The sequence below is a fragment of the Lepidochelys kempii genome, chromosome 6 (assembly GCF_965140285.1).
Source record: "Lepidochelys kempii isolate rLepKem1 chromosome 6, rLepKem1.hap1, whole genome shotgun sequence".
NCBI lineage: Eukaryota > Metazoa > Chordata > Testudines > Cheloniidae > Lepidochelys > Lepidochelys kempii.
Window position 1 is genome coordinate 74500695 of NC_136385.1, and position 13417 is coordinate 74514111.

The 13417-nt window shown below is 42.6% G+C and overlaps 1 protein-coding gene across 1 annotated transcript in view; it reads left to right on the forward strand.

The window, feature by feature from the left end:
* Positions 1–9477, forward strand: part of BMF (Bcl2 modifying factor) — a 33574-nt gene extending 24097 nt beyond the window's left edge. The window contains exon 5 of the mRNA XM_073348808.1: positions 8244–9477. Within this exon, the coding sequence (XP_073204909.1) occupies positions 8244–8400 (157 nt within the window). The 3' untranslated portion in view covers positions 8401–9477. The remainder of the gene's footprint in view (positions 1–8243) is intronic.
* Positions 9478–13417: the final 3940 nt, after the last annotated feature.

Consider the following 13417-nt stretch of genomic DNA (forward strand, 5'->3'; position numbering starts at 1 on the left):
CTTGGCCGGAGGAGCCCCGGGCTAGCTGCAGCCATGCCTCCACTCCCCTCCCCAGACCCAAGCAGCCTGGAGGAAAAGCGTCTCTTCAAAGATGCTTTTGATATGCCCCATGCAGGTTCTGGGGCAGCTGATGAGGCAGTATGTGCTATTCAGCTTCCTGGGTTCATCAGTAATTTCCCTGGAATCCAGAGAGATTACTGATAACCCAGGAAGCTGAACAGCACATACTTCCGGAACCTGCATGGGGCATAATAAAGCAAAAACTTCGCTGCCAAACCCCACAACTGGGGGTCCGGTTGCTGTGGCAGTGCCAGGGGAGGCCTATTATACCTATCACTCATGAGGTGTAGGCTTGTCAAGGAAACTGAGGGAGAGGGGAGTGGAGCTTTAGAGGTTGCAGTGGGGAAGGAATGAAATAAAGCTGTTAACCAGTATGGCGCAGACCTAGGTCATGCACACTCATTTCCCTACTGATTGGCTGAAATCCTTTCAACCGTCACAGAGGGGTCAGATTAATAACAGTCTTATGAAGTGTGCAAAAATTGGGCAAGCCCATCTGATTTTAGAACACTACTTCATCACCATATCAAGAAATCAAACTAGCATCATCTTTCTTCCTTAAATTCCAGCCTGGTCAGTTAAACCGAAAAGCAAATAAGTCTCCCTGGACTGCTCAGCCAACCACGACAGAAGTGTAAAATGGAATAGCAAGTTTGGTATAGGCACTTAATGATGGTCTGCCCTCATTAGCTTATTCTATAATAACACCCTTCTTAGTGGGGGGAATAAATTGCTGAAATAGTTTTGTAGTCCATCTAACTGTACAGAATTGTTTGGCTCACTGAGAGAGGGAGCCTTTCCTGGCCATGATGTCCACTGCTAGCAATGGATTTATCAAAACTGTCTCTTCCAAGGTCTTAAATTAGAATTCACTTGTTCTTGTATTTACAGTGAAGGCTGGATTATAAACCAGACTTCACTGTAGATACAGGACTAGTCCTAGACAAAGTCTGACTCCTGCAACATGCTGCCTTTAACTAGAGGTTTAACAACCACTGATGTTTTTCTTTAACATCTCATATTTGCATATCTTGGAGAAAGGAACCAGGGTTCTATCAACCCTAAACCTAAGGATCTTAATCTACTTCTTTGATGTCCAGGGGGATTCTGCTGTTGACTTCAAAGGGAGCAGGATTTGGTCACTACTTTTACCAGCTCATCATCTTCAGGAAATAATGGATTGTTATGTAGCATTGTCCCCTTCCATTGCCCATATGGAACATGTGCCCATTGTTCCATATGGGAACATATCAGGTACATTCAAGGGGTGGTTTTACTAACAGCCCTACTTTGCTTAAAGGGAAGGCTCATATTAATTACTATGAGCAACCTTGACAGGATATAATGCCCTTGATTCATCTCTGCAATGCCCATTCACACTAATGGGAGTTCTGCAGGTGGGTCAAGTGATACAGAGTATTAAGAGCTGACAGCAAAGCTATTCATAGTCATTCCAAAGAATATTGTTTTTAAATTGGCATTTGTGGTCATTTAAAAAAAAAACAAAAACCCAACACCTCCCTGTTGCTTTTGATTTGTTTCAGAAAGAAAAAAATACCTCAAGGAATTGGTGAGAGAGTGTTCAAGATCTCTTACAATTCCTAAAAAGCTCTTATGATCATTATTTCTTTGGTTTGTACACATTCACACAGGTAGAACACCACTTAGTTCTTGCCGATAAGGAAAAGCAGAAAAAGACTAAACACATTGAATGCACTGGAATGTAATTGTGTGTATGCCTGTATGTGTCTGTGTGTTTACATAAAAAGGCAGTCTGACATCCCCCCCACCCCTCCTTTTTTCTTCCACACCTCCCACCCCCTTCCCCCACAGATGGGAGGGTCTCTTCCTATGAATCCCATGCTGGAAGTTGGTTTCTGGGAAGTGAAACTTAAATCTGTAGAGTTTTTTAAAAGCCATTTTCCAGTTCTGTCTTCAGACGATTTGCTGCCTTTGGGGAGTGGAGGGAGGGGGTGGGAAGTGTAGATCTTTAAACTGTTTTAAATTTTATTATGAAGATTTTGCATGTACAAAGTTATCTTTAAAAATCAAGTGGAGTCTCCCTGATTTGTGGATTCATCCCCAGGAGAGCATCGCCACAGACTCTTCAGCTCCAGGGAGACTACTTTAGGCCTGCACCCCTCAGAAGACCACTCCAGTTTGGTTATACTACTCTGAGGAAAGGTTGAGGGTAGAAGGGGGATGTAACACTTCTCCCTTCTCACTGATGTGTTGTAGTCACATGATGTAAGAAGACAAACATGGCTATGATCTTACTAAATGGGTGCTTAAAGTTAGGCTCCTAGTGGGGGATTTTCAAAAGCACCTAAGAGAGTTTGGTGCTTTTGAAAATCCTGACACTAAATATGGACTTTTGGTGCCCAAAGTTAGACTACTTAAAAAAAAAAAAAAACAACCACCCCCCTCCTCCCAACTTGAATGTATCTCTTTCTTTTCCAAATCCTCTTCCTTTCCTTCTGTGGTATCAGAAATGTATTCAAATCTCCTCTGCATTTCTCTTTAAAGATCCATAGATGAGCATATTTTGACGTGCAGCTTCATTTCCCCCTGGACTTTTCTACTCTTGTTGGAGAGGTTTCATTTTTAAACTTTGGAGTAATTAATTGCCTCCAGTGGCTGCCTTGGAGAATCAAAAAGATGAGGGGGAGAGAGGTTCTCAATGTATTGTTTAAAATGCTCTTAACCTTTCATAGAGTGTCCCTGCTGAATGAATCTTATGTTCTCCCAGCTGAAGAAGTACAGCCGATGCTCTCCTGTGAAATCTTTGTCTAGACTAGTCCTGAAGTGCACACGCCCTCTCTGCCATGGACTGAGACCCAGTGAGAATGTAGCATTTTGTTTATCTTGGCTGTGTGCCTCCAGGACTCCTGCCTGTAGTGATGGTGACTGGGAGGAGCTCCTTTTTTGTATCTGTGCAGTATATTTGCTCTGTGCTTTCTCTCTGGTGCTTTTTAATACTTGGAATTTTTTTCTAATAACTGGTACAATTTTTAATAAAATTGTTAAATGCTATGTATTCTGTTCTTTTGCTTTTTGTATGGTTTAATGGCTGTATGACACTCCATTCTAGTGATCCGAACCTTCACAAATTGCCCAATAGGCCTGTAATTTGGTAAAATAATATGGAAGTACAACTTTGGTTGGTAAACTTTGTAAATGGCTGGTAGATCCATGTGTATACTCCCTGTTACCTACCCCATACCAACCTCTGCAGCTAAACCAAGATTTTCCTTTAATATGCTGTCTTTGTACAGGGGAAAAAAACAGGTTTTTCTAAGCCCACTGGTGACTGAATTATGAAATACGTGAAATATGAAGCTTTTGAGGCTGTATTATCACCACAGTACACTGGGCTTTACAAGGCTGTTGCTAATAGGAGCTGCACAGCTAAACTTTCCACTTCCATCCACAAAGTTGAAAATTGTATCTTAACACAGGTAACAATATGCTGCCTCCAGACTCTTAAAATGTGGCTTCTACTGGCTGTTTTTTGTACTTCCTATGCAAGCTCATTCAAAGATGATCAGGTGCAGGTTTTTATGGATGATTAACAAATGTATTTGCATTAATCTACCAAGGAAGATGCAGGTCTATACTACTAATTATGTATATTTTATGCAAATGAACGGTGACTCTAAGGGATAAGATGGTGTCACTGGTCCTAGTTGAGCTCCCTCTTTTGGCTACTCCCTAGACTGCTGTGAGGGAACAGAGCCTCCTGCTGCCTAGGTGTCTGTCTCCAGAGCCTGACTGGAGCTCAGCCACTGCCCCTAGGCACATACTTGAGGTACAGACCATTTCTCTAGTACCCCCTCTTGAGAGCTGGAACACTGGTGTTCACTTGCCTAGAGTGCTGACCCTTCAGACTCTTCTGCAGCTTATGCACCCGCTTCTGGAAGCCCACCAAAAGTGAGTGTCTTCTGGGTTACCATTTAACTCTCTCGGGAGACACGTGGCAGTTGTGAAGCATACAACACACGCAGACATTTTGACCAGAATCTAACACATTATTACTTCTTTACTTAATCACCTGAGAAATAGACAGAGTATAGATCATTTAGAAAACAAACATTCTAAATGCGGTGCTCCTCACTACTTCACCCTTCCCTTGCGGGACCAACTGTGTTCAGGCTGTAGGAGAGACTCTCATCGGGCCCCTACATATTGTTGAGTTGCTTCTCCCTCCTCTTAAATAGGAGAAAAATGGCCATTTGAGTAAAGCAGTTCCTGCCCTCTTAACTTTTTAGCCCCTTTATCAGATGTCCTGCTCAGCCTCCCCAGGTGATCTGACCCCTGGCAGGTGGTTTTGTTGCCAGTGACCTTCCCTGACAAACCAGTTCTCTAGGATAGAAACCAGCACTTTGTCCTTTCTGAGTAGGGGACCAGCATGATTTAACAACCCTCTCTTGTTAGGCCTTTGCCACTACTGCAGTTGGAATTTTGGTCCGACATGGAGGTGAAAAGACAATAGAAGACAAAGGACCACTTTTACAATAAGAGTTTTCAGCTTGGTAAAGATACATAGAGAATTCATAATCTCTCACAGAATTCATGAATTGTACAGATTCCCCAGGTTATCACAGATGGTAATGAATCTTCTCCCCCCCGCCCAGTTGCAAAGTCAAATTCCTGATTTCACTGAGCTAGTAAATTCACACTTATATTTGGGACCCTGATGTGTACCCCTCTGTGGAATTCAATTTTATTGAGTTCCTGTAAATAATTGGAGGAAATATTTCCATTGAATAATGGTAACCAGTCCAGGCAGGACAATGTATGAGTTTAATAATTTTAGTATACTTCATTAAAGCAATATTACTAGTGAGATTTTAATCTCCAAAAGGCTTAGGAAACTGAGTTAATATTCCCACTACAATGTTAAGTTGTCTTGTTTTGGTGTATGCCTTACAATAGGGTCTTTCATTTCATGAACACATGATGTATGCAGTAATATGAAAAGCAACATGCACATCTAAAATTATAGAAAAAAGTACAATTTATTTTCATTGTATTAGATTTGCTGAGAAATGTGTCCCCTGCCCAGTGTCATGTGATTATGAAAGAGCTTATTGTAATATACTCGTACAAGGGGACAGAGGTAAGATTGATGCAGCTGGGGGAATTAACTCTGAATTTCCTGACTCTTGTATGATTAAAATCTGAATTTTTTCATAATTATTTTATTAAAGTAAAATGTGGCCTTTAAAAACTAACTGTATGGTCGTAGCACTGACACGTAGCTGGAACAGCTGAAAGGGCTTTTACCTAACAGGAAACATAGGCTGGTGCACAAATGGCTGGAACAAAATCCTTCCTTGGAGATCTCCCAAAGGACTAAACCCAGCTTTGCTTAAGTTATGAAATTAGATGCTATCACAGCCTGTAGTCATATGACTGCAGCCAAGTGAGGTTTTGTTTTTTTTTAACTGTATACATTAGAACCTGGGGTGAAGAGAGATGATAAGATCAAGCATCAAAACCAAATCCAACATGCTCACACACAGGAGTACTCCCAGGATCAACAACAACAAGGTGGAGATTTCCTCCTCAGATCCTGACTAGACTTAAACGTGCATACTAATAAAAATTAGACAGAAGCAGAGTCCCTTGCACAGTCTGCTTCCAGCCACTGTCCCTTCACTTGTAACGGGGTGGGGCAATCGCGATATGTTCTTCCTAGGACGTATTTGCACCATAGTAACAGCTTTTAAAAAAATGTGTTTTAGTTTCATACTATTAACCTTAAATGGTATGCTTTAGTGATGAGATAAATAGTTTAAGTTAGGTTAGTGCTGCAGGAAAGTGTTTATTAAGAAGTGTTCGGCCTACCTATAAATAAAATGAGGATAAATACACTGTTCTGATGCTCAAAGTTCTTCTCTCCTTACACTACCAGATCCATAAAGCACTATATTCCCCTTAACTTCAGCAAAAAGAGGCACTGGAAGAATCTACTGCACTTAGTGGACTATGATTAAACATCCAGAAATTTTCAAAATGTAATACCTCGATATATGGCTAAAGTACTGGTCCTTGCTGAGCATGATTTACATGAATGCTGCCCAAAGCAAGCTTCTGTCTGCTTACACATCTGAATCATTCAGAAATAGATTGGTATTTAAAAGATACTTTAGAAAATCCATTCATTTCTGGTCTAGCACCAAGTCTTTTATGTTTATTTGGTTTGGGGGGGGGGGTCCAAAAAGTCAGTTTTTGAGACAGACCTAACTGACTGGGAAACAGTGGCTTAAAATGGGAGAGCTTCAACTGCATTGTCTCATTCAAGCAAACAAAAAAACAGCCAGGGACATTTTTAACCATGGGCAACAGAAGTGGCTTGGCCCCTCTGCTTTTGGGGGCATCACACAAGCTGAGCAATTTTCCACCACAGGTGAGGAGCAGAGGCAACTTGCCAACTAATTTCCTCCTTTCTGGCAGGTCAGGACAGCTGTTTCTGTTTGAATGATTATACATATACTTGCTGAACAGTAGGAGTTTGCTTAATGTCATATCATGACAAAGTCCCTGCCTCAAGGAGCTTCCAATACAAGCTAGGGAGCATTCAATACGTGTACAATACCATGTGATTGGAGAATGAAGTGGTATGTCTGAAAATGGAGGAGACTTTATATAAACATTTGTACATATTGCTAATTAGCATTAAAATGCTGCATGAAAACAAATATGCTTCCTTCCAACAGGGATTTGAATTAAAAAGTGGATGATAGTTCAGTGCTAATACCTACTTGTTGTTATATGCTACTGATGGGTGTTTGCTACTACTTTGACTTCCTTTACATCTGATGCAGGTATTGCTTTTTGTTATTTTGAGGTCCTGATGTCTGTCTGTCCCTTTAACAAAATTAAGTGTCTGACATCAATATAAATGTTCCATATGAAAGGTCTTTAAACCTTGATTTCTCCTAAATGATTTAATTCTCTCCTCTCTAAAATTATAATGGTCTCTTTTCTTTACTTATTGAAATCTGTGTCAGCATTCTCCCTCTCTGTTTTGCCTCAGGACTCTTGATGTATACAAAGGATCCTCTGTTTTTTCACTCTTAGTCACATGCTTAACCTCAATGCTGTAAACTAAACATCCACCCTCTGTGGCTGGAGATGACCCTATTTATGTCTGTAGCTCAAATCAAAACAGCAACAGTTGTGAAAACTGTGTATGATGGAGACAACTAGCTTTTAGTAAACGGACAACAAATCTCGATTTTTGGATAACTAAATGAGTTCCAGAGTTTATGGGAAACTTCAAACAGAAATAATAAGCAGGAGATGGCTAATGGGTTATATAAGGAAAAAGTTCTTTTGAGTCATTTTCCTTTACCACCCCTGGCGTTTATTGAAGATGATTTATTAGCATAGTTCTTCTGTGTGTTTGTTTTTAGGCAGTGTGAATTCTGTTTGAGACAGTGAAGTGACAGCCATGTTCAGGGGTGACTACTTTTAAATTCTTTAGTTAATTAACCACTGGTGAAAGGTGCCAGAATGATAGGTCTGAAGCATGAAGTCTTCTGTATCAACAGAGCAGGCAAAGCCCGTCAGTTATAGTTCAGGTTTCCTCCTCATACTGCCCTGCTAAAGTGCCACTCAACCCTGAGATGGCAGGACCATCTGTGTATATGAAGGGCTTTGGTTTCAGTACTCAGTCACTCTTCAACCTTTATGCTAAGACTGCCAACAAGGGTGCCAATTGTGGGGGGGCTTTTCATAAGGTGTACACTTGTCCATTGGGAACTGGCTGAGATGACAATCATATTTCACAAAGGCCATTCAACAGCCAACAGATGGTAACGTTTGGGGATAGCTTGGGTGGGAGAAGAAACATTTTATAGAGGAAGTGGGTCATAAACAACTGAAAAGCCTGAAGTCATGTTTAGTTCCATGCAGAGAGAACACAAAAGGACTTATAATGTCCACATACAAAGGACTATCGTTTTTTTTCTCTGTGTTTAATTCCCACCCATATTAATTAATAAGACCTCAAAAATAGACAAGGATCCTTCTCAGTGAGTGGTTCTTGCTCTTTTGCTACAACCTCTAAAGGTAGTGGGGAAGAGAAACATTCCTACAAAACACTCAAAGTTCTTCCAGTACAATCCCTTTCTTCCTCCTTACAGTCATCTAAAATGCTTTACCTTTTCTTTCAGAATTTGGCAAGAGTGCCAAGAAAAAACGTGTCTGTATGTTTTTAAAAAAGGATTTCAACAATCTCCTCAAGATCTCCTCTCTGTGACCCCATTTGCAGTTGCCGGCGGCTGTTTTACAGGCAAATTTTCTTGGCCACTCAGAATTTGTACCCTCTAGCACAATTCTTAGACCTGCTTTTCTTTAGTCAGGAATTCCTGAGGCTCTTCAGAAGGGTGAGAACAAATAACTTGCTCTGTCTTCTCCTCTGAGTCCTGATACAGACAGGCCGCTTCTGACAGTATTAGGTCATGTAGTCCATCCGCCTGTCAGTGCAGGCATGTTCCCTACAGCATATTCTCCAGTGCTTTGATTAGTCTAATTTTAAATGTCCCAAGTGACTGGCTTTCCACTACTTCCCTAGAGAGACTGTTCGACAACCTAATAAATCTCACTGACAGGATCTTTTCCCCAATATTCATCCTACATTTTCTCTTTCTTAATTGTATTCCACTACCCTAGTTATTTGCCCTTGTACCACCTTGTAAAGAGACAATACACTAAGCAACTGTTATAGCTAATACATGCTAATAGCCTGATCCAAAGTCCATTGAAATCTATGGAAAAACTCCCATTAACTTCAATGGGCATTGGTTCAGGCTCTAGAAAATCAGATCTACCTGGCCTATTCACCTCTGTGACAGATTAGTTTATGTCTGTCCATGTGTGGAGAAAATATTGGTAATATGGTTATGAACAATATGCATAAGTTAGTTTTCTCACTCACCTTGTACTGCTACTTATTGAGTCTGAAAGGGTTAATTTCTCCCTGAGGAGAAGGGGTAGTGAGGCATAGCTGTATGTCATGTGAGCCTGTCTGGATTAGATTTGGAACTGGTTATATTCTCAAGAACTGACTGGAATCAACACAGATGAATGGAGTGTGCTGGAGAGACAATAGAAGCTCCAACAACCAAACATTAGCTTTTAATGACTGGGAAAGGAAGGCAAGCTGAACATGGGAAGACAGCAGGGGCTGCAACTTGGGACAAATGGGCCAGGTGTGAACAGACTGTGTTTTAAGTTTCCGGCTACCCAAGCAGATACACCAGGTGAGAGGGAGACAGAAGATGAATCCCAGGAGACTATGGAACAGTGGGGTAATATGTGGGGCAAACTGACTTAAGCTTTGCTTTACCATTCAGACCTGCACTCTTGAATATTGTGCTACAGCTGACTAATAAATGCTGACTTGTTTATGAGGTTGCTGCTGTTACTTACTGGTTGCATTGCTCCCTGAAGGAGTAAAATTTGTAGCAGGAGTTTGAACTCATTTGGACTGGCTGTAAAGCCCCCGTGAGCAACAGGCATGCTGAACCCAGAAAGCCCAGTCTTGAAGTAATGTAGCCACATGGCTTGCCCTCATAAAAAGCTAAGCCAAGAGCTTTGCAAATAATAGGGGTATTCACAAAGAAACTCATAATGGTCCCTTCTGACCTTAGTATCTATGAAACTGTGTAAAGTCTGGGGCATTGCACACCCCTGTAATTCCATGACAATATGTCTGTATCAAACTACAAATCCCATTTTGTTTTGTGAACACCATTTTGACTTTAAAGTACACTGTACTTTCACTGTTGCCCATTTAACCTCCATCTTGAATTGGGCTTTCACGAGGTGTTAGCAGAGGGCTAACAATGGAGAGCAATCAGGAATTGTTAACCTGGATGATCTTCCATTCAAATTCCTACGACAATGAGTTGGCTATCTGCCCCCCAAGGAACCAGTTGTCCCAGGTGGGCATGTAACCATAGCAACAAAATACCTGATGAGTGACTTTGAAGCCACTCAGGAGAATCACCTGATGAGGGACTGGAACTTTTTATACAAGGAAGGCTCTCTCACTGGCCATTTGGGTGGAGACGAGAACACAAGGCTGTGCAGGTGCTAAGAAAGAATCCTGGACTTCCTAGAAGACACTGACTGAGACCCAGAGGGCTCTCTGGACACTGGAGGGAAGGTTTTGTCTACAGGTATTTATTATTACTCCCTGGATCTGTGTATCTCTTGTGCTTAAGTGTGTGTTAAGGTGTGATTGGTTTAGAAATTCCTTTGCAAAGTGTGTGTCCCCTTTGCTTTCACTGTCTCATAGTTCCTGAAGGAGGATACAGTAATTTTTTGGGTCCACAGCTTCAGTGGAGCTCTGGGAACATGCAAGGCTTGGGAGAGCTGGCCCTAGTTTCAGAGTGTAGACAGTTGGACTGCAGAGTCTCATCTTTCAGGAAAGCATGCTAGAGGATTGACACTGTGAAAGTGCATGTTGAGACCCAGAGACTGAGGCAGAGCCCAGACTCTACCCATCCCTAGCCATCCTAAGATGTGAGACCCAGGAGTGGGATCAAAATACAGTAACCTGAACAGTGTCCACTAGGGGGAGCACAATGTAATTGCCAGCTGTGTCTGATTTTCCCTTATGGCTGTAGTCCTACCTGGGACTACACTAATAATGTGATATCTAATACAGCACAAGGCCTTCATTCTATCTTCTTAGCAATCATGACTCAATTCACATGAGTAGAGGGCTCAAGTGAAACTGAACTGTGCCCACAAACAATGGTAAACTAATATCTATCACTCCCCATCTCACTCAAAAGCCACTTTAAAATGTCCTTCTATTTTAAGACCTAAAGGTCTATAGCCACAGCTTTCACCTTATTCCTGAGCTAAATGTCATTTCTCTAGACAGCCTCACACACAAAAATAACACTATCCACCTACGAAAAAATAGGCAGTTCTTAATACCTCTTTGAGCAAGTTACGCCACAGTGATGCTGCATTTCAGAGCCTGGATTGGAACAGCAAGAGTTCTCCTCCGCTGCATTGTCCAGATCCAAATCCCTGCTGTCGGAAATTGCACAGCTTCAGTGGTTATTTCAGAGAGGGTCTATTGAATCCTTGAAACTGTACAAGATGTGCCCTGGATTTATTTCTTATTAAATATGCATGTAATACTTACTCTTGGGTGTGCCCCTTCTAAGCTAGGTCTGGGGATGCAGAAGGGGGTTGCATTGCACACAGGTGCTGGCATGCAACTATTCTTCACCTTTGGTGATGATGAAGGTTGCCTTGTGGTACAGATATGCTTATTATATAGTCCTTGGAGCACGGCGCTTTTACACCATTCCCTACATGTACCGTATATCTTTATGCAAACCACACTAAGTGTGGCTCTCTCAAACCTCAGTGTGGTACAGAGGCTAATGAGTCTGCTATAGCCTTTGGGCAATGAAAGTCTCTTTTGGCTTGGGCAGCAGAAGCTCATTCTTCTACATCCAGAGATCCTGTGTTCAATCCCCACTGCCACTAACCAACCTGGAGTATTGGGTTATAAGTGGTGTCCCACCTTGGAATATGAGTTGGGTTGAACCTTGGAGTGAGCTTCTCTGGCTAGGGGAAATGTGTAACCCCTGCCCACACAGAGGCTGGACCACATGGGGGTTTGAACTAACAGGGATGGATCTTTCAGCTTAGACAGTAAAGGCTTATTCTCTTTGATCTGTTGTTCCCAGGGTTTGATTCCTGTTTCTGATGACCCATCCAGGAGCATCATGTTAAACTTGGAATGCCACTGATGTCCCAAATAGGCTGAAATCTCTTGATTAAAGGAAGGGTGTTTGGGCTGGGTCGCTCACCATATATGGTAATATGGTGCAGCCGTTAAAGAATACATGGGCAAAGGAAAGCTAGGTTTATTCCTGGATCTGATAGTGTTGTGTGATAGAGTAAGTGACTTGCAGTAAGTTATCTGGGCCTCAGTTTAGCCATCTGTGAATACTGATTTATTGATATCCCAGGTGAGGCTTAATCCCTTAGTGTGCAGGGAGCTTTGAAAGTCTCAAATGGAAGATGCTCTATAAAGATAAAGTAGTATTACTATAGTACAGGGGCTGGCAACCTTTGACAAGTGGCGTGCCAAGTCTTCATTAATTTAAGGTTTCACGTGCCAGTAATAAATTTTACATTTACAGGGCCCCCCCAACAGAACCCCAGGCTGGCAGCGGGCTGAGTGGGCTGGCGGCCAGTACCCTGGCTGGGAGGGGGCTGGGCAGCTGGAACCCCAGACCAGCAGCGAGGTGAGCGGGGCCAGCGGCTGGTATCCCACGTTGGCAGCAGGCTGACAGGGGCCAATGGCCGGAACCCGGCAGCGGGCTGAGAGGGGTGGTGGACAGAACCCCAGGCTGGCAGCAGCTCACCCGCTGCCAGTCTGGGGTTCCGCTGGCTCCTGCCAGCCGGGGTCCTGTCCGCTGGCCCCGCTCAGCCTGCTGCCACTCTGGGGTTCTGTTCGTCGGCTGAGTGGGGCTGGCGGCTGGGACCCTGGCTGGCAGCAGCGTGCCAGTAAAAATCGGCTCGTGTGCTGCCTTTGTCACGTGTGCCGCAGGTTGCCGACCCCTGCTATAGTACTTGGCACTTCCTTGCCTTAGAGGTGGGTTTTTATTTCTAATGTCTTGTCTCCTGAGAGGCAGGGGCCCCATGTGGTGCAGGTGAGGGCCACTTCTTTACTTTGCCAGGTAGTGCTTAAGGGGATATATTGATCGGTTCAGCAGCTTCTACAAGCCTAGCAGAGAAGCTGGAGGAATGTATGCTACATACAGTATAGAAAACTGCTCTCAGTGGTAATGGGCCTATTCTAGGACCTAAGCCCTTAACCTTTACAAGGAAAGGTGCACCAACAATTCAGAAACATACTTTCTTTTCAACAAATCTAGTGAAGACTTTAGCAAAAGTATGAAGTCCTGTATTTATCCTCAGAGCAAATGCTACACAGATAGCTGAAGTGCAAACTTCCTTAGCACCCCTCACAAAAAGATGTGGTCAAATTGGAGAAAGTCCAGAGGAGAGCAACAAAAATGATTAAAAGTCTAGCAAACATGAGCGATGAGAAAAGATCGAAAAACTTGGGTTTGTTTAAAGTCTGGAGAAGAGACGACCGGATAACAATTTTCAAGGACATAAAAGGTTGTTACAAGAAGGTGGGTGAAAAATTGTTCTTGTTAAACTTTGAGGACAGGACAAGAAGCAATGGGCTTACATTGCAGCAAGGGCGGTTCGGTCTTCTTAACTGTCGGGGTAGTTAAACACTGGAATTAATTGCCTAGGGAGGTTGTGGAATCTCCCTCATTAGAGATTTTTAAGAACA